This window comes from Melampsora larici-populina (genome assembly GCF_000204055.1).
Source record: "Melampsora larici-populina 98AG31 unplaced genomic scaffold MELLAscaffold_16, whole genome shotgun sequence".
Taxonomy (NCBI): domain Eukaryota; kingdom Fungi; phylum Basidiomycota; class Pucciniomycetes; order Pucciniales; family Melampsoraceae; genus Melampsora; species Melampsora laricis-populina.
In genome coordinates this window covers 692,389-714,677 of record NW_006768780.1, presented here as the reverse complement: position 1 = coordinate 714,677, position 22,289 = coordinate 692,389, and the positions used below count along the sequence as shown (strand labels likewise).

General features: G+C 41.6%; 2 protein-coding genes across 2 annotated transcripts; one reads left to right on the top strand and one right to left on the bottom strand.

Annotated features, from left to right (window-relative positions):
• Window positions 1-6,404: 6,404 nt before the first annotated feature.
• Window positions 6,405-9,730, top strand: MELLADRAFT_85977 (uncharacterized protein; the record flags this gene model as incomplete). The annotated part of the gene is made up of 9 exons (XM_007409584.1): window positions 6,405-6,529; window positions 6,608-7,818; window positions 7,911-7,974; window positions 8,048-8,290; window positions 8,416-8,631; window positions 8,713-9,077; window positions 9,141-9,317; window positions 9,444-9,657; window positions 9,700-9,730. The coding sequence occupies 9 exons, from the start codon at window positions 6,405-6,407 to the stop codon at window positions 9,728-9,730; spliced, it is 2,646 nt and encodes an 881-aa protein (XP_007409646.1).
• Window positions 9,731-16,399: 6,669 nt separating this feature from the next.
• MELLADRAFT_43264 (uncharacterized protein) lies at window positions 16,400-21,636 on the bottom strand (the record flags this gene model as incomplete). Its single annotated transcript, XM_007409447.1, has 17 exons — window positions 16,400-16,658; window positions 16,786-17,019; window positions 17,104-17,191; window positions 17,272-17,374; window positions 17,449-17,536; window positions 17,614-17,946; window positions 18,017-18,110; window positions 18,180-18,256; window positions 18,327-18,570; window positions 18,643-19,499; window positions 19,580-20,541; window positions 20,628-20,752; window positions 20,816-20,928; window positions 21,000-21,098; window positions 21,176-21,299; window positions 21,366-21,427; window positions 21,580-21,636. The coding sequence occupies 16 exons, from the start codon at window positions 21,422-21,424 to the stop codon at window positions 16,644-16,646; spliced, it is 3,615 nt and encodes a 1,204-aa protein (XP_007409509.1).
• Window positions 21,637-22,289: the final 653 nt, after the last annotated feature.

Sequence of the window (22,289 nt, the reverse complement as noted above, 5' to 3'; positions counted from 1 at the left end):
TTCGCATAGGATCCGTGAGGTGACCAAGTGGGATGTAGGACGTGTTGATGTTGAGATTGATCGAGATGAATCTTTCGTAATTAACTAGGATTCCACTATTTAGAGCTGTATATTTTAGACTAGACTAATACTTTTTCTCGTTGCGCTAAACCCCTAACATCGTTTCTAACCAACTTACCATATAACTAACAACAGACCGGATAAGATGGCTTGGTATTGGAACACAAGATGGCTTGGTATAGACAAATGGACTTTTGTAGCGTGAATGATTGTGTGACTATTGTAGGCCCTGCAAGACTTTTGTGCTGTATAAATAGTGTCTTCTGTAGCCTTGTATTTGTTTTCTTCACTCACTCATATTTCGCTATTTTTCTCAATTCGTCCATCACCTTCTTATTCTTCCATCAAATTCCACATCTCCAGGTGTGTCCTCAGCTTTGTTGTTGATTTAAATCCAACATAAGCATATACTTATCACCAGCGCTTTAGGTCTGCATATTTGTTATCTCTCTTATTTCTCTTTTATTAAATTTCTCTTATAAATGAAAATCACTCACTCATATTTCGCTATTTTTCTCAATTCGTCCATCACCTTCTTATTCTTCCATCAAATTCCACATCTCCAGGTGTGTCCTCAGCTTTGTTGTTGATTTAAATCCAACATAAGCATATACTTATCACCAGCGCTTTAGGTGTGTCCTCAGCTTTGTTGTTGATTTAAATCCAACATAAGCATATACTTATCACCAGCGCTTTAGACCTTTTTGGTTTTTGCCACTTTTTCTCCTACCAGATCTAGGAGCATACGAAACATTATCAGTACTTTACTCAATGTCAACTGAGGAGACCTTACCAACCGACGCACCACCAAAAACCGCACGAACTTACGCATCCACCACTGCCATGAATCCGGCTCTCACCACTGCGACGACCGCGCTAGCCGCGGCGCCTGCTGCGATTCGAATGCAGTTAACTGATAAAAACTACAACATATGGACTACTTGGATGGAAAGTGAGATGGACAACTTAAACATCTTTAGTGTTGTTGATGGTTCTTACGTTCTCAGTGAAAACTCGCCAGCTGATGAACTTGTCACATATTCAAAACTTGAACGCAAAGCTTATAATTTTATTGTCAGACACTTGGATGAGAATAATCTCGCTTTGGCTACTCAATTTTCAAGCAAGGCGGGTACTGCAAAGACTGGCGCAGGACTCTGGAAACATCTCAAGGATAAATATATGCCTAATAACGTATTTCATCAAACTCATGTTTTACATACTTTTCTTCATATCAAGTATCAAACATCAATCCAATTTTGCAGTGAAGTTCGAACTTCACTTGCTACCCTTTCTCGCATTGGTCTGGACATCCCGGAACGAGTTCTTATTGTCTTAATTCTTGCACGCCTTCCCCGATCAACGGAGTCTTTTATTCGAGTAGTTTCCCATTCTATGACCTCGAAGACTGAAGTCAACTTTATCTTAAATCGTCTCGAGCAAGACGCTCATCAGCAAGCTACTATGGACGACACTTCCACTTCAACTGCGTTGATCTCAACCGGAAACAAGAATCCTGGTCACATGTGTACTCACTGCAAACGCCCCGGTCACTTGGAACCGAGATGTTGGATTGCTCATCCTGAGCTTAAGCCTACTTACTCTTGTGCTCGCAAGAATAATGCGTCTGTCGCTGCCTCGGACACTACTCCAGCTCCTGCGGCCGTTCCTACTGCCTTATACGCTGGAATGGACCTTGACGACCCCTTGTTAGCTCCATCTTTTTCATCTTCAACAAATGCTCTGAACGTCGCACTTACTCCAACTTCAACCCTTCTCGATTCAGGGTGTTCTGATGTGATGTACACTAGTAGGGATTCATTTTCAAGTTATTCCGAAATCATCTCAAATGTTAACATTGGAGAAGTGGGGAGAACTGTTCAGGCAATTGGCCAAGGAGTTGTTGCTGTTACTGGTGTTGGTGGTGTTATAATCTTTCAAAACGCTCTTCATGTTCCCGCTCTTCCATACAACCTTATCCCTCTGTCTCTTCTTTGGCAGAAAGGATCTCAAGTATTCTACCGCGGTGATTCTACTTTTTCTGTTACTCGTGATGATTGAGTTGTTTTCGATGGTGTTGTTAAAGATCGACTTTTATTTCCCAATCTTACTATTTCTCGTCTCCCTGTCAATAAAAATCATGCCTTTTCTTTTAACCTTTGGCATGATCGGCTTGGTCATATCAATCACGATTATTTGCTTTCTACTGCGTCACACACTGAGGGTGTTGAGAATGTATCTGGTAAGGAGTTCTGCGACTCGTGCGCTATAAGTCGATCTACCCGTCTTCCTTTTTCCGGTAAAATACCCCGTCCTTCTAAACCTCTCGATGTTGTTCACTCTGACCTCTCTGGAAGAATCAATCCTCCTACACCGTCAGGCTATGAATACTTTATGAATATCACGGATGGTCACTCTTCTTACCGATGGATATACTTATTACGTTTCAAGAATGAAGCACTCGATAAATTTAAAGAGTGGAAGACTTTGACTGAACGTATGACAGGACGTGTTGTAAGAAAGCTTGTTAGTGATGGTGGTGGAGAGTATGTGAACAACGATTTCAGGGAGTTTCTTAAAAGTGAAGGTATATCTCATGATGTTACGGCGTCTCACACTCCTCAGCAAAATCCCTTTTCCGAACGAGGCAACAGAACGACTGTCGAAAAAGCTCGAACAATGCTACACCGCGCTTCTATCCCTGCTTTCATGTGGGGTGCTGCAGTTTTAACTGCTGTGTATCTTGAAAATCGTACAGTATCGAGATCTTGTGATGGCATTACTCCTTTTGAATCTTTGCATGGATCAATCCCTTTGGTTGGCCATATTCGAATCTTTGGTTGTGCTGCATTTCGCCATCTTACTCACGGAAGAGATGGGAAGTTTGGTCCTCGTGCTGAAAAGCTTGTTCTCGTTGGATTTATTGAAGGAATGAAAAATTACCGCCTATACGATCCCGCCACTGGGACAATCTATACCACTCATGATGTCAAATTTAATGAATCTGAGTTCCCTTTTGTCGAACTATCAAAGAATCCGACTACTTCCATTGTACCCTTCACCGAAGAAGAAATCTTGGGAAGAGAACCTGTTTGAATTCGTCTTCATCAGCCTGTCATTGCCGAAGAAATTCGACAAGAACGTGAAAACATTAGTGCAACTGCGCTTATATCCATCATTGGCAATTCTATTGACGAATCATCCAATTTATCTACGCTCGATCTTGAACCAAATCCTCCTACCTATTCGAAAGCTCTTCTAACTCGCAACTCTATCAAATGGCAACAAGCTACCTTTGAAGAGTTTGATTCCTTTGCTGCTAATCACGTCTTTGAGATCGTTGACAGTATTCCTTCCGATCATAAACCAATTACAACCCGATTCGTGTACACACGAAAGTTTGACGATTCTGGCTTTCTCAACAAATTCAAAGCTAGATGTGTAGCTCGTGGGTTTCTTCAAGAGGAAGGAAAAGATTTTGACGAAACTTTTTCTCCAACTGGACGTTTGGCAACTCTGAGAGCCCTTTTTGGCCACGCTGCTGTCGAGGATCTCGAAATACAACAAGCTGATTTTGTCACAGCTTTTCTTAATTCCCCTTTGGCTGATGGTGAAGTCGTATACATTCAAATACCCGATGGCTTTATCGATTGGATCAAACAATTACCTCTTCTATCTCCTTTTCGTGATTGGCTCCCAACTCTCTTATCTCGATGTGGCTCTGTTTGGCTCAAACTTCTTCGTTCTTTATATGGCCTGAAGCAAGCATCGAGGAGTTGGTATCTTACAATCAAATCTTGGTATTACAAGCATGGATTCGTGGTCAGTGATGCTGATGCTTGTTTGTTTATCTACGTTGGAAAGAAGGGTGACAGGATCTTGATTTATATGTGGGTAGATGATATTGTGATTGTTGGAAAGGGTGTCAGTTGGGTTCTTGAGGCTTTAAAAGACGACTATCGTTTGAAAGATTTAGGACCAGTGAAAAACATGCTAGGTATGCAAATTACGAGGAATCAAGAAGCAAGAATTTTATCTATCAGTCAATCTAAATACATTGAAGAACTTCTTAAGGTGTATGGAATGGAAGACTGCAAATCGCTCGGAACTCCTCTTCAATCAAACTTGCCTATTCTTCCTGGTACGGATAATGAAGTGGTAGAGTTTAAAGCAAGTGGACTCAACTATTGCCGTGCTATTGGATCATTAAACTGGCTTTCCCAATGCACCCGTCCGGACTTATCTCATCCTGTCAGTCTACTGTCTCAATTCCTTGAAAAGCCAACCATGGATCATTGGGGTCATTTCAAACGTGTTTTACGTTACCTACGAGGAACCTCTAATTTGTGTCTTACGTATGGAATTCAACCTATCAATGAAACATTACTTAAATTTCAACCTGAATTTACCGGCCCTCCTATTGCTTTTTCTGATTCTAATTGGGCTGGTTGTACTATCACTCGCCGATCCACATCTGGTTATACTTTTCTGTTTCATGGAGGCGCTGTGAGCTGGCGATGCAAGAAACAACCGACTGTCGCTCTTTCATCAACTGAAGCAGAATACAAAGGTTTTCTTGATGCCGGACAAGAAGGCATGTGGATTCGAAGACTTATGGCTGATTTTGGGTATGATCAATTAGTTTCAACCACTCTTTTTGGTGACAATCAAGGATCAATAGCTCTGTCTCGTAATCCAGTCTTTCACGGGCGTACCAAACATATCGAAATACAATTTCATTGGATCCGAGAGAAAATTCAGGATAAAAGCATTGACATAAAATATTGTTCAACTAATGATATGGTGGCCGATATACTTACAAAATCTCTGGATAAATCAAAACTACAACAATTTCGACGAGATCTTGGTTTAATTGAAGGAGGTGGTTTAGCTAACGAGGGGGGGTTTCGTAATTAATTATTCTAGTCTAGTTAAATTTGTATATTTTAGACTAGACTAATACTTTTTCTCGTTGCGCTAAACCCCTAACATCGTTTCTAACCAACTTACCATATAACTAACAACAGACCGGATAAGATGGCTTGGTATTGGAACACAAGATGGCTTGGTATAGATGGATAATGAAATAAGGAACAAATGGACTTTTGTAGCGTGAATGATTGTGTGACTATTGTAGGCCCTGCAAGACTTTTGTGCTGTATAAATAGTGTCTTCTGTAGCCTTGTATTTGTTTTCTTCACTCACTCATATTTCGCTATTTTTCTCAATTCGTCCATCACCTTCTTATTCTTCCATCAAATTCCACATCTCCAGGTGTGTCCTCAGCTTTGTTGTTGATTTAAATCCAACATAAGCATATACTTATCACCAGCGCTTTAGGTCTGCATATTTGTTATCTCTCTTATTTCTCTTTTATTAAATTTCTCTTATAAATGAAAATCACTCACTCATATTTCGCTATTTTTCTCAATTCGTCCATCACCTTCTTATTCTTCCATCAAATTCCACATCTCCAGGTGTGTCCTCAGCTTTGTTGTTGATTTAAATCCAACATAAGCATATACTTATCACCAGCGCTTTAGGTGTGTCCTCAGCTTTGTTGTTGATTTAAATCCAACATAAGCATATACTTATCACCAGCGCTTTAGACCTTTTTGGTTTTTGCCACTTTTTCTCCTACCAGATCTAGGAGCATACGAAAGAATCATGGTTTCAAATTCTGCTGTGTTGACTGATTAGGCTCATCTGACTGTTCAACTCTGGCTATGTATCCGGTCAGTATCCGGTCCGTGTTCTTCATAGTGTCAGTCTGAGATCGACCACGCTGGGCCAAAACATCCACGGTTTCCGTTCATGCCCACGTCTTCGTGATGATCTGGCCTTTGATCCCTGAAATTGATCAGCTGAAGTGAGTACGATGTCGATGAAGACCTTCTATGAGCCTTCAATATGAAAGACTGAGACTATCCAAACTCTCATGAAACAGGCGTACCAATGGCATGGCGATCGAATGGGACGGTAACTGGGAAGTTAGTAATACTCTTTGGGGTGATAAATCTCATAAACCGCACCTGCATCCTAAGCTCAATTATGGTGCACATATAGGCATTAGGTCCATTTCCAATGTGAGTTGATTTGTAGCGCTCGGAATCAGTTTCCGCCATGATATTTGAAGGAAGCTGGCGACTCATTGAAATCATCGAACCATTTTAACGATCGCGTGATTTATTACCTGAAACCAGAGGAACGAGAGAATGGCCAATATGCCCCTCACCATTCTCGTTGAGGCACTTTGGCAAGCCACTCATTCGTGGAAATAAGATTGTAGATTCAGAACAGTGAGTTAACGAATAAACGCTTCTGACACAGGGTCTTTCACAAATATGCGGTTCGAGAACGATGATTCGTCAGTTCCCTCAGCACTCGTCGATGGTGGACACGCCACGTGGAAAACTTTCAAATCAGGATCAGATTTCGAAAAAATGATCATTGATCACCCAAATGTTCGGTGAGAAGCAGTTATAGTCTTCCTCAAGCCCTAATTTATTGTACTTGTGCGCCTGACACATGCTTGCTCATTAAACAGTTGGGACTATATCCGAAGCACCTCTGGTTGGGCAGGTCTTCAGCATATAACGTATCTACGAACAAAATTGACCATCAAGCCTGAAAGAAATGATCAGCCAATGTTCATCACTGGAAATCTAATTGAAGGGTATGAGTGGACTATCTGTTCAAACTCGGACCCTCATGATCTGGAATGGTATCAAGGTGATATGTATTCGTACTCTGACCTCATGATAATCAAAAACAGCAATGAGCTTCATCCGTTCACCCAGACATTGGCACTGCCTCGCAGTCTAACCGGAGAATACACCATTATTGTAAAGTCTGTCTACGATATCAGAATTAGAGGAGACCCGCTCTCAATCAACAGATCAGATCCCGCCACAAGCTTCAGATTAGACTTGAAACCCTGGCACGCCCCGAAGAATCAGCGCATGCTGTCAGTTTACTCAAGCCCCAATCTTGTTCCCGATGTACTAGTCAATAACCGCATGCAAGCTTCTTTTAAGTTGGCCTCAAGCCAAATAGGTCTGACTATCCGAAATTGGGATCCAAATGAGACATACAAGATCACCTCAGTGTACGGACGATGGGCTGGAGAAGACGATGCCTCATATGAAGCAATTGGACTGGCTTTGAATCCAACTAAGCTTGCACCAAACCAAATTTCTGCACTAAGCCTGATACTTCCTAACAGCCTCACTTCTCCCAAATCACCTTCGAATATGGAGATTATCATCAATGTATCGGATCATGCGCCAATCCGATCTGAACTCGACTTCCTTACTAGATCTCCTCGTGATACTTTCCGCTTCACATTTCTGGACGCAGATAAATCTGTTCAATATGCTATCTGTCTTCCACCATCCACTCCTGTATCTTCGACTCTTGTGTCTCAACGTTCTGACCCCGGTGGTCCGGATTTCTCGTATCCACCTCTCGAACGCCCACTGTTAGTAGCCTTGCATGGCGCGGGAGTTGAAGCTAGCGATGAGTTTTGGATCTCTTCGATTGTACAGCGTGCGCAAGAATGGGTCATATTTCCCACTGGTCGAACATCTTGGGGTTGGGATTGGCATGGTCCAAGCCTCTGCAATGTTGAGCATGCTATCAGCAGTCTTGTTGACAAAGTATGGGATATCTGGCGTTCTCAGATACATGAAGATGGACCAGCCTTTAAGCCTGATGGGAGCGATCTGATTGTCTTGGGACATTCAAATGGCGGTCAAGGTGAGGGATTCTTCAAGGAAGCATTCATACTCTTATATCTGTAATTTCGACATGCGAGTATTCCAGCTGATTGGCTAGACTGTCTCTGATAGGAGCTTGGTACTTCGCTAGTCGTTACCCAGATCGAGTTCGGGCAGTGATCCCAGCGGCCGCTTAGTTAGTGATTTGATCAACCTATGCGACGAAATCAAAAAGAATATAAAGATGCTGATTATAACGATGTTGATAGTGTCAAGATACAAGACTACGTACCCTATACGTCACACCAAACAAAACACCTCATAGATCCGTTTTTGGGAGGCATCGTGTCTCTTGCCCAATCCATCTATGATAACGACCTGCATGTTTCCAATTTGGTCTATACGCCGATGCTTATCAAGCATGGCGAGATAGATGATAATGTACCAGTATATCACTCCAAAATACTGCATGGTCTTTTGCATACGTGGGGCGCGAACCAAAAAAACGTGACGTGAGCAATTTTTGAAATCGCTCGTGCCACATTACTTTGTGTCTGGCACATCACCTGGATTCTTCACAGTGTGAGTTTTTTGAATGAATGGCTATCACATTCATTTGCATTGAATCTTTTTTTAGCTTTGAAGGCGTTCCGGATGAGAAACATTGGTTCGCGGATGTGTTCCAGTCACCCAGTGTGGTGAACTTTTTAGACAAACAAACATCAATACATAAAGGTGATAAAGAGCTTGAAAGATGGAAAGGCCCTTTTGAATTCACCCTCACGGTGAGTGACCCCATTGAGGCAGGAAGTTTTCAAGGATTTAAAATCATGATGTTACTTCAAGGATGGAAGTAAGTTAACCTGAAGAGTAAATTCACAAGGAATACTTTCCACTGTTGCTGATTTGTGCGGCTTGATCCCATCACTTGTAGACTCGGTAGGATCAAAGTTACAGGCGTTCAGAATCAAAGCAAATGGGACCTCAAAATTGAAACGACAAACGTTTGCGCTTTCCAATTACCTTTGAAGGTCTTGTCGATGATGTTAGACGGTCAGATGAGCGCCACAATTGATGGTCTAGAGCTAGATTTGAACCAGTATACATCAAGTCGACTAATCATGATGAGATCTGACGAAAAACGCTGGAAATCAGTAGAACAGTCTTCCTGGCACAATTTCTCTCATGAAAAGCGACTACGTCCACTTACCCAAATACTAAACTCTACTGGCCCTATGAGAATCATATACGGGACCCAAAATAAAGAATCGCGCTGCCATCTGCAGTCAGTGGCGAAACGTCTGGCTCACATGCTATTTGTTTATTTCCGTATGATGACCATCACATCATCTGATCGGGAAGCATTATTCGATCAAAGTGAAGACGATGGAAACCTGATCATCATTGGGAATACTCTAGATAACTGTTATTTTGCACCGCACGTTGACCGCCAAAGCGTTGAAATCGAATGGAAGGCTGGAATTGACAATCGAGCTTCATTCAGCGTGGCTGGTCATGAGTTTGATAAACCTGGACAAGGTTTGTGGTGTCTTTCATACTTTTTTGGCGTCAGTGTGTTTATGCTTACAAGAAAGTAAATGCTAAGACGGGTCGCTTTGATTTACCAATAATTTTCTCGGGATCAATGTGTGCCTGAACTTGTAGGTATTCTTTATCAAATCCCACATCCTCAAGTATCCAACCCTACCCAACCATCCGCAACATATGACCAGAAGACTGCGATTGTGATATCGGGAACAGACGGTACAGGGATCGAATCCGCCCTCAGGTTATTTCCACTTAGGACAGGACTTAATTTACCTGACTGGACTGTGGTCGATGAAACAAATAGAAAGGATGGAGGTACCTTGGCTGCAGGGTAAGTCGTTTAATGAAGACGTCTCTCTAGATGATTGTGTAGTTGTGGTCGATATTGGGTAGATATGTATTGATATTGTGTTGTGGAACTTTATTGATGTGTGATATAGATATTGGACTAATGATTGGCAAATGGGTCTGAGTAGTCTGTAAGAAGTAAAGTGTAATAGTAACAATCTTATGGTTTGTACGAGTTTCATTGCTCATGTGGAGTTTTTGTGGCAAATATGTTTTTTCAAAAGAGATTGAAAGTCACCAAGATGGGCATCTCATATGCCTTTACTGGCCTTGCACCGCTTGTGTTTGGTCTCTTTGGGTGGATCTTCAATGGAGACCAATGCGTACATAAAATGTGATTAGACCACCATGATCAATGCAATTTCCATTGCATGATCCTCACACCAGGTATTGGCTTTTGGTCATATATGCAAAAAGATCTTCGAAAATCTCACCCAGACCGGGACCTATCTTTTGCTCTCGAGTGGAATGATGACTCAGCTAGGAACATAAATCAAAACCAAATCATCTCTTTCCAAAACATATGAGCCCACATTTTGGGAATCCACATGGTAAGTTAACAACTACCAGAGTGAAAGGAATCCCAATATAAAAGGCTTAAACACTGAAAGAAACATCATACCACTCAGGAAAGCTATATTCAAGAAAAGACACTTTCGTGGGTAATGCACTCTGAGTTACTTAAGATTTGCAAGGAAACCAAAATTATGAATCCAGTAAGGTGCAAAACATTACAAGTCAATCAATTTGATCAGTATAACTTAATTAAGATCAACTCACCATCAGCTTCAAAAGACCCTGGAAGCCCAAAGTATTTAATAGTTGGCTTTGAGAGATTCCCTGGCGTCTTTAGCAGGTGGAGCTTCACAGCCATCAACAATGGCATTAAGGTCCCACTCCGCAAGATGTGCAAGCATAAAAGGGGACCATTGTTGCCAATCATGCTCCAACGAAGGTATGTCCTTGACTTCAGAGGTCTTATGGTGATTTGACATTTCCAAGTAATTGATTGGAAAGTTGGATGTGGTAAGTGACTGCTAGGAATCATCTACTAGTAATGTATAAAAGCACTATGGCTATAGATCATCAAGAAGTGATAAAGAGAAATGGGCACCTGGTAAGAATCACACATTAGTGATGTATAAAGTTGCTACAGCTAAAGAGCACTGAGCAGCGATAAAGGGGAATGGGCACATATAAGAAGACAAAAGGATTATCATTGAGTGAAGAAAAACAAATCAAAAACACAGAGTTGTTATATAGTGAATGATTTCTCTAGACATAGGTTAAGCAAGCATATAAAATTGTGAGTCTCATCAATTACATTTGGATTAGCTCCAACAAATCTCAAAAGGTATGGAACAAAAAGAACAATAAAATACAGAGAGTGAAATATGCTCAAAGCCAACAAGTAGAATGGTGATTAATGTAACAAGAATGAGAGATATCTGAATTCAATAGCCCCGGGAAGCTAATTGCAGGCCATTTACCACTCCATGGTAGCCACTCATGGCAGCCATATATACAGTTGACTCTGAGAAAATTGATTTGTGCAGAAAGCAATACTTTAAAAAAATCAATACTTTTTGGACAAAAGAAATTTCATTTGCAGTGATTTTGGTCAGAAAACGGATAAACTTGTCAAACCCAATAACTGATACTATTTGTTTGGATTCCCAAGGCCATATCAAAGAATTCTGTGAGTTATCACTGTGAACATCATCCAACTTCCCCAAGTTGGAAGAGGAAAATGATCAATAGTACAGTTTTTTATAAAAGGATCCAATACTGCACACCTGAGCCATAACACCCCCACTACGTATGTGCAGCAAGCTAAGTAAATACATGTCCATCATGTACATACAGGTCTGCTCAGTTTTTTGCCCATCAGAATAAATAAATCACATGTTATACCACATGTAACTTTTTTGACTCTGAAAAAATTGTCCCAAAAATTCACTACTTATAATTCTGTAGCTGCTCAGTCAATATTGTTGAAGCTATTTCTTACTAACAGAAAGGGTGTTACATACAGTTGAGTTGATGAGATTACACCAAAATGTTGATTCAGTGTATGTAGTCAATCTTTTGAATTCTTTTGTCAATCTGAAAAAAAGTTACAGAATGTACTACATATGGATAACTTATCATGATGAGAAGATACCTGAGCAGAACTGTATGTACATGATAACCACATATTGACTGAGCCTGCTACACATATGTAGTGTGGGTGTTATGGCTCAGATGTGGAGTGATAGATCATTTTATGACAAATCATACTCCCAATCATTTTTTCCTGCCCACTTGTGGAAGTTGAATAATGTTTGCAGTGTTATGTGACCCTTGTTTTGTTTGTTTTGCCGGCATTGTTGCCAACTTCAAGTGTCATAACTGATCAAAAAGGTAAAAAAGTGTGTCTTGGCTTATTCCAAAGCTGTCAAATAGCAAACTCTTACAAATTTTTGTTCCAAAGAGTTACAGAAACTGCAAGGATAATGTATTTCTCCATAGTTAAAAATGATTGAAACTAGGAATTGATCAAATGGTGTGTGTGATATTGGTCCAAAAAAACTGTAAAAATCAGGTAAGTCAAATTGTGCTGTGCTCTTCTTGTTGGAAGATTTATCCTGATGTAAAAAAATCTAAGCACCCAGTTTGGTAATTTTCAATATTTTCCTGGCATGATGCATAAGCATGCAATACGTTTTCACACAATTTAGCCTCCAAAGGTGAAAAAAAAATCTAAAAAAAGTATAAGTTGGGGACAATTTCCCCAGCTCAGCGTGTAAATCATCACATGTGAGTTGTTGAAACTAATAAATGCTGCTTGCAGATGTACAAGGCTCCAAAACCACCCAAAAAAATTGCAACACAACAAAGGATGTAACATTATCTGGCCATCTGTTAGAGACAATTGGATGGTACTATGTTGGACTCTCATTTTAAGACCTGAAGCCCCGACGTTGGATAGCAGTGTTTTTGCAGCCTGGTTTGGAGCTCAACAGGGCTGCTCCCTGTGAATGGGTTCAGATCTCTGTTTGCTTGTCCAGTGAGTGAACAAACAAAGCCACCAGCACCGCTCAAAGGGCTCAAATACAAGGATGTACTTTGGAAAGTTCAGTACTTGAAGAATCCGTACCTTAATATACACAAACAACTCTCAAATTTGTTTGACAGACAGGGTGATCTCCAATTATAATTCAAGTTCAAAAATCCAGAAATTTCAATTGTAATTTCTTCAGGGCAATCCTATATTTCTTTAATATGATTTGTATTATAAGCAGAATAAAGTAATAGTAAAGGTGGGCACTATTCAAATGTACTAGCTAATTGGATTTGGATACTTAACTGATTCAAAGTTGGTTTGGTACCTACAGTATACCATCCGAATAAATCCAATGTTGGAAAAACTTGTTCAAATTAATCTTAATGCATTTTTATAAATATTTGACCTACTGATTAATCTTTGATCAAAAGATTTCAAAACCATTTAATGTTTCTAATTTCCACCTATTCATGTACCTAACAATGGTCCATAATAAAAAAAAAGAATCATAGAAAGAATTGCTAGGTTCAGAGGGGTTTAGAGTTTTGGAGGGGATTATAGATGACCTTGATTTGAGTTTGATGGGTTTTGTGATTCAATGAGCTGAGGTTTTTTGATTGGCAAAGGATGACTATGTTGAGCAAACAAAGATGAGTCTTTGCAAAAAAAGACTGAGAATCTGATTTCCAGTCAGTCTTGAGAAAAAGAGCTGGGGCCATGTTGCACTTGTGATTGAAGCAGATTTTTGGAATGAGGTACTGTTGGAGTGCCAGGCCCAATGGTCTTCTCAATTTGCCTGATTAAGTCCTCTGGATAAATAAGAGAGGCAGTCAAAGCTTCAGAATTTATCATTAGAAGAAGATAGATTGTCAATGTCAGCTGTGAATGCAGTCAATCAAGCAAAATCATTGAAAAGAGATGACCTACTCTTGCTTTAACTTGACTGATTCCATTTTGAGGAAGCAGAATCTAATACTCCTTCATAAACTCCAAATCAGATATTGTGTTGAGAGACTGCTTATGATAGATGTAAAGGACAGCAAGAGAGGCAGGGGAAGTTCTGTCAGCACTGGTATCTGTGAGGAGAGAAGGGACGGATGGATAGGTGATGTAAGAAACTTTTCAGAGCAGAAGAAAGCCACTTACCATTGTGAGATTTCTGGGATCTAGGGGTTTGATGGTTGTCCAGTCAGTGAGGTTATGTAGACTTTGATCAGAATCAAAATGACAGGCTCAGCAAGATTTTACACAAGGAAAATGAATGCCTGGCGGGTGAAACATGTTGACTCAGAGCTGATTACATGATCAAAATGCCAGGTTCAGTGATTCAATAGCCCGGTATGGAATAAAAGGGCTGTTTCACTTGTTTAGGGCCCAGATCAGCTGTGGCTGTGGTGTAATTTGGCCAAGCTGGGCTTGGGTTTTCTACAAAAGATGCAGGTAAAGCCCTGGAGAACCAGGCTTTGGGGATTATCCAAGCGGGTGCCAAATAGTACCATCCAAGACAATTAATAGGTCAAAAATCAATGCATTTGTGACCCAAAATTCATTTGCATTTTCCAAGGCAAACAAACAACAACTTGATTTTATACCTTTCCTCTATCCAAGACAAAAGGACCAAGAAATTGGAAAAAATCAGCGCACATTGCAAAGAGTATTCCTGATCTGTCCTGAGAATTCCAGATTTTTTGAACTCCTGTGAGCTTCCAAAAACCAAGAAAATAATCAGAAATTGCTTTCTGAGTTTAAGCTGAGTAAGATGCTTCAAGAAACATCCCATGACAATGAGCATTGTCTTCCTCTCCAGTTTTTTTAGAATCTTGCGGCAAAACTGAGCCCACAATTTCAGAAACAATTTTTTGTCAACCATTTTTCCATAAATGCAACCGTTTTTTAACATGGAGAAATATGATATCCTTGCAGTGAAAGATTGTTTAATAAAAGATAAAAATTATCATTCTATGTGAAAATCAATATCTTCCCTGCAATTTTATTGTTATTGGTTTTGCCAGAGATTTGAGAAAACAGATACAGGATCAAAAGCAATGGTTCTGTTCTCAATTTCTTGGGTATTGGTTTTCTCAGAGTCAACTTCAGTGCAGCTAGTGTTGTACCTGTATACAGCTGACCTCCAAAATCATAGCAGCCAGCACATCCTATACCACAGCCAACGCTGCCACAATTACTTTACCAGTATTGGTATTGTAACGGTATTGTAGTTTTTTTTAGTATCGTATTGTCAGTATCAGTATCACAGCCACAATACGTTACTGCCTGATCCTCCTGGCAGTATTGTGTATAGTGTTACTTTACTGAGTATTGTATTGCACCCCAAGTACAATACCACAATGGGCCCAGGGAAGTATTGAGTATACAATCTCTGGTGTTTTTGTGTCTGGGAGTGTGATACTACAATACAGTATCAGTATCTGATTGGTATTGTGACAAGATACGCTACTAGGTAATGGGCGGCACAGTATTGCCATTGCAATACTTTACTGAGTATTGTATTGAGGGTACAGGTACGTTACTGAGGCTTGGATTCCTTAGTATTGTAGACCCATTACTTTGCTGAGTATTGTCAATACAATACCAGTATCGTATTTGTGGCAGAGTTGCCACAGCCCATGAGACCTTTCAATGAAATTGGATTGGCAGCGTAGACTTTGGGACAGGTCTGAGTTGATTGAAGACTGCTAAAATAACACAGGACGGCCCAAGGGCTCTGACTCAAAATTGCAACAAGAAACCAACAAGGCCCTGAGGGGTGGTCACTAAAGCTAACAATTAAGATAGAAAAACCACTCCTTTAAGTCAACAAGGGAGGGATGGGCGGTATAAAAAATTCCTGTAATTGGGTTACTGACCTAAGCTTTCAAGGAAAGGAGAAGGAAAATTGATGTTTTTAACACAATGGATGAATCACAAAATATAAGATATATTATGTGGAAGGTAAGAAGATCTTTTACAAACTCCAACAGCTTTACAAAAGGTAAAGTGGTAAAGAGTGATGACGTATAACAATGATTATGTTTACCAAGTTGATAAGAGCACCCATTGTCTTAGTGTGATTTATTGTAAACTTTGCGTTCCTGAGCGCAAAAATTACAGCCGTTGTAAGATTTATTGGCAGATTTGTGAAAAAATTGTCGTCACCAGATTTAACTTTTGAAGTCAAAAACTCAAAATTATATCACTTTCAGAGTGAACTGTATTTTCCTGGTGCAGATTGGATTTCTTTCATCCAAAAAAATCCAAATGCCTGCTGCAAGTGACTTGAAGATCTTTCTGTGACCTTAGCGCACAATGTTGGAATATAGGGGCACAATGCAACCACCACCACATTGCGCGCGGCATAGCAAAAAACGGTGCTCAAAGTGCTCCGCAACTCTGAGAGAAAAAACCCAACTGAGAGCTTTGCGCTCCGCATTGCAAAGGGGTCCAAAACTGATTGCGGAGCGGAGCGGTGGCGGTATGACTTGGAGGTGAGGGGCTGTGCTCATGTTTCTTCAAATGAACCCCACTTCAACCTCGCCCCTGCTGAGCTTCAAAATAAAAAATGAGCGACTACCTGGAAGTACGAACAAACTATTTCGACCTGGTTTTGCCAATGTTGCTATCAAGCTACATCTTAACACTCAGAGCCATTCAAGCCATCAACATTGATGTTGAAAATTTTAAATGACACAAAGAACTTGACTATAATTCTCACAAAACACATCTTGTTTCTTCAAGTGCTACTTTACAATCGATAAATCTGATAATTTCACATCGCACACATTTTTTTCTGGATATACTTGCAAACTATTTTGCAGTTACTTTCTTTGTACTGTTATACTTCGTCTTGTATTCATGATAATAAGCAATTCAAATTCTTGGTATCAAGCTTTTTAACATTTTTGTGGTCTAGCGGAATTCGTATTCTAGCTATGTTTGATCTGTTTTCGATGTCATCACAAAAGAGGAATAAGAGAGTATCATCAGTAAACCTACACCTTGCGAGAGAATTGAGGATATAGAAACCGAAAGAGATTTGCCAAGATATTCAACACAACAAACGCTCACCTCTACAATCAAATCACCAGATCCAAGACTATCACCAGGTCCAACGGCAACTCTTGAAACTTTACCACCCACAGGTGCTGTAACATTCTGTTCCATCTTCATAGCTGACATGATACAAATTGGATCACCAGCCTTCACTTCGTGTCCTTCTTGAACTCGAATCTCTACAACCACACCTGCCATTGGTGATCCAACTGAACCTGGGTCTGATGTTGCTTTTTCCCGATGAGCCGTCTGATAATTCAAAGCATCAATCATCATCAATTACTCAGAGATAGCACTTGGCGAAGTAAACGAGCAAGGTGGTAAAAAACTCACTTCTACAGCCGCGTTACGATCTTCGACTTGTACAGCTCGAGTCTCACCGTTCAATTCAAAGAATACTTCCCTTACTCCAGTCTCAGGGCTGTAGTCACAAGATTGAGAAATAAGTGGTAAAAAGTCAGCAAAGTTCCCTTCGCGTTCAACTTCACGAAAAGGACGAACTTGACCGGCCCCGAAGCCAATAGTTTCACGATCAAAGTCTTTCCTTGCTCGATCGAGATATGTAGCTCTTCACCCACTTCAGGTTTAGCTAAGAAGTATCTTGCTGTATTTATCATCTCCATGTCAGCTCAGCTTCATCACGTTAAGAATTTCAAATCAAATTGAAAATGTACGCACTAGGTAGAATTGACAAGTCACCGTACTTGGTCAAAAATTCTTTAAATTCTTCATACACTTTGGGGTACATGCAATAAGAGAGAACGTCCTATAAAAGGTGCCAAAAAGTCAATCGGCATTTGCAGAAATTGGATTTCATCACCAGGTCTGAAAAAGACAACGAACCGTTGAGGTAATACTCTTTCCAAATTTCTCTTGAAGATCCTTTCTGGTCTTATCGAAATTATATGGTGCCATACTGATACCCGGACGACCCTCAATTCTAGGTTTATCACGAATGATTTGACTACGTAGCGGCTCTGGGAATCCACCCACAGGTTGACCGAGATATCCTTGGAAAAATTCAACCACCGAGTTAGGGAAGTCAAGTTTATCGGCTCGTGCTTCGACATCAGCCTTAGAGAGCTTGTTGGACACCAAGAACTGAGCAAAGTCTCCCACAACTTTTGATGAAGGGGTTACCTTTACAATATCACCACATAGTTGATTGGCTTCAATCTATGAGCAACCGGAAGTGAGATAGCCAAGTCAGCGAGGCAATGGCGTGATCGAGCAGGAAACCGCGTACATAAGCTTTCTTCACCGCAGCCCATTGTGTACCAAGACCAAGTTGTTGGCTTTGGAACATGAGGTTAGTGTATTGCCCACCGGGCATCTCATGCCTACAATCACATAGAGGAAGCGTTGTAAGTTTCGCATAAGATCAGCTTTACCCAGATCAGATACTCAACTCATAAACACCCGAGTCACTAGCTTTTACGTTAGCATCGAAACAGCTGTAAAGCATTCGGCATTGAGACCAGTAGAGCTGTCGAGACAGGTCCCCTTTTATCAGTGAACAGGTTCAAGAATTTGAATTTTAAACTTGGAACACATACATTCAAAGCTTGGACGTCGTCGTAGCAGATTCCAGTCCCGAGACCGTTTTGCTCAAGCGCAGCGCACAAAGCGCCCATAGCACATTGGGAGGTCATTCCAGACATGCTGTCGATTGCACAATCAACGACATCGGCACCTGATTCAGCGCATTGCAGCATCGTCGCCAGGGAGATCCCGGCAGTATCGTGAGAGTGAACGTGGATAGGTAAATCTGGGTATTTTTCTCGCAAGTTACCAATCAGACTAACGATTTGTGGAGAATCAAACCGAATCAGCCTTCTCAAGGTACCTGCACTTCAAGGAAATTGTACGAACATCTTTGCAGCTCGAGGGGTCAATAAGCCTGCCATATCCTTGATCGCAAGCACGTGAATACCCTCAGCAACCAATTCAGCTGCAAATTTCATATAATAATCTAAAGTGTATTTTGTCTTCTTTGGATCAGCTACATCTCCCGTGTAACAAATTGTAGCTTCAACCACTCCTCCAGCTCGTTTGGCAGCATCAATACCGAGTTTCATATTGTCAAGATAATTCAAAGAATCAAAGACTCTAAAGATATCTAGTCCATTCTCGACAGCCTTTTTCGAAAACTCGTAGATGGCATTGTCCGGGTAAGAAGTATAACCCACCGCGTTCGCTCCTCTTATCAAAGCTTGGAGAGGAATGTTAGGTACTAGTTTACGAATCTTTCGAAGTCGTTCCCATGGATCTTCATAGAGGAATCGCATTGCTACGTCGAAAGTTGCACCTCCCCAACATTCAAGCGAGTAAGCGTTGGCTAGAGCATGACTAGTTTCACGAGCAATGTTGAGAATATCGATGGTTCGAAGACGGGTAGCTAGAAGAGATTGATGAGCGTCTCGCCAAGTGGTGTCCATGATCAGACATCCTTTGTAATCACGCACTGCCTTGGCAAATGCAGCAGGACCTTGAGTCTTGAGGATTTCTCTCCAGCCAAATTGACTTGGCTGAGTCACATCGAGAGGTTTTTCGGGATCGGTTCGGTGGGCAAACTGTGGGATGACAATTTCTTCCTTCAATCCAGGTTCACCTTGTTGGCCCTTGATGCTACTTCCGTTAACGACAAGGTCACCGAGATACCCGAGAAGCTTTTGAGCTCGGTTTTGACTGCTGATCAAGTGGAACAATGCTGGTGTATCATCAATGAACTTAATCAATTGAAAGAGCAAAAAGTGAGGGTCAGTATACAAGCCCAGTGGGTTTGAAGATAAGATTATTCAACACTGACCGTTGTCCACGTTTGACACGCTACAAAGGTCTCATGTGATAAGACCCTGAACAAGAACGGAATGTTGGTCTTCACACCTCGGATTCGGAACTCGACCAAAGCTCTCAACATTTTTCTACGAGCAATCTCAAAAGTAGCACCTCGAACTGTGACTTTGGTTAATAAACTATCATAGTGAGGGGTGATTTGAGCCCCCGCGAAACCGGAGGAAGCATCCAGTCGGACACCGTTACCTCCGGCTGAGCGGTAGACTTCGATCTTGCCGGTGTCTGGTTGGAAACCTGCCGCTGGGTCTTCAGTGGTCACACGGCACTGAATAGCATATCCACGCTTCGTAATCACATCTTGAGTGAGACCTAAATCGGCAAGGGTAGCACCAGCTGCAATTTGGATTTGAGCTGCAACAATATCGATTCCAGTGATTTCTTCGGTGATAGTATGCTCCACTTGAATACGAGGGTTAATCTCGATGAAATGGTGACGACCCTGTTGATCGACAAGGAACTCGGCAGTCCCCGCGTTACGGTAATTCACAGCTGATGCTAACTTCTTCGCATCCTCCAAAATCTTCGAGCGCACTTCGTCGGTCAACTCCGAAGCAGGAGCAAGCTCAACGACCTTTTGGTGACGACGTTGAACCGAGCAATCACGTTCGAAAAGATGGATCACATTTCCAGCGCTATCCCCTAAGAGTTGTACTTCGATATGACGAGGTTTGTCTAGGAAACGCTCAATAAAGACCGTCCCATCTCCGAACGCCGCCTTCGCTTCTGAAACAGCTCGCTCGAAAGATTCCTTGAATTCTTCTGCGGCACGTACCACCCGCATACCTCGTCCTCCACCCCCCATGGCTGCCTTGATGATGACGGGAAATCCATGCTCCTTGATGAAGGCATCTGCCAAGTCATAGCTAGCAATCGCGCCTTCAGTCCCAGGTACGACTGGAACACCGCACTTCATGGCTAATCAACAAAGAGTAGGGCGGATTAAGCGATGCTATCCATTTTATCTCAGTGAATTCAAAGATGGGATAGGGAAATCGAATCACCAAGAGTCCTAGCTTTCACCTTGTCACCCAGCCCGTCGATTACCTCGGGTTGTGGACCAATGAAAGCCAATCCAGCCTCTTCTACCTTTTTGGCGAATTCGGCATTTTCAGCCAAGAACCCGTATCTGAATCGAGGTAAGACAGTCAGACTCTGGTTATAGATTTATGAAAAGCAAGGAAACACCCACCCAGGGTGAATCATGTCTACACCATGTTCGAGGGCTAATTTAATGATATCGTCCTGTGCAAGGTAAGCACCAACCGGGGTGAGACCTTTTCCGACCATGTAAGCTTCATCGGCCTGAGAGGAATTAAAACGCATTGAGTCTTTTGTGTTTATCAAACAAGAGAGAGGTCATCAATAGTTTTGACCTTGTGGCGATGAGCACTCATTCGGTCTTCATGGGAATAGATAGCAACAGTGTGCATGGCAAGTTCGTGGGCCGTTCTAAAGACACGACATGCAATTTCCTGTGATGATCAAACCTTCGATCAGCTCCAATCACACTTGGCGGGAATTTGGCTCGAGATAAGAGCATTCCACTGACACCTCTGTTTGCCACCAAAATCTTCTGAAGTGGACCACGATGACCAGCAGTATGACGTCGGATAGATTGAACGTTGGGCGTATGGTGTCCCATGGTTCCTCCTGGCGTGCCAGGCATAGATGGTCTGGAGACGAGATGGACAAAAGATCAGCAATCAAATTGTGGCACACTGGATGATAAGTAAACTTACATTGGAGTATTCAGTGCGAAGGCATCTTTCGAACCCGGTTGTAGGTCACCGCCCGCCATGGTCTGAGCGGTAACCGAAATCAAACCCAGTGTGATACCAGGTGGCAAAGAGCCCAATGGGTTTTGGTTCAGAAAGTGATTCGAAATCATGATCAAGATGTTAGCTATCTGACAATTGCATAATGACTGCCTTCAAAGAAATCAAGATCACTAACAGATAATGAAGGATGTTAGATTTGAAGTTCAACTTGATTGTATCTTAGCTAGCGATCGTGCGCCTCTTTCAGGGAGTAAGGTGATGATGGTGACTTCAAGCCAGATTGGGTCAGCGACTTTCATCACACTACAGAGATAAACTGATTTTCCCCGGGGAATTTCGATTTCAGATTGGGGGAAAATCACGTGATCTCCAATACTGTACATACATATGTATGCATCGTGTGGTGCCAGGTGTACACGAGGCTGCGGCCCGGACAGGTGCGAGCCGGGCCAGCCTCGAGAAAGGCCAAGCCTTGTTCTGACCCGAGGGCACCTCAGAAAGCACTCGGGTTGCCTCGGGGCAAGGTACGTTTTTGTGGGGGACAGGGGAGTTCAAGACATCCTTAATTTTTCTAATCCAACTGATAGCTAAAGAGAAAATGGAAACAATCTTTGCACACTCCCTAGTACCGTGGACCGCAAACTTAGGCCAACTTTTAAACATGGATAAGTTGAAAGAAGAAATGAAAGACTTAGCTGCTAAACAAGTGGAAGAAGAAGAAAGTCAGAACTCACTAGTGATATTTCTCATATGCTCCTCAATCTGTTAAGGGCAAAAGTAGTAAAAACCAAAAAGGTCTAAAGCGCTGCTGATAAGTATATGCTTATGTTGGATTTAAATCAACAACAAAGCTGAGGACACACCTAGAGATGTAGAAGTTGATGG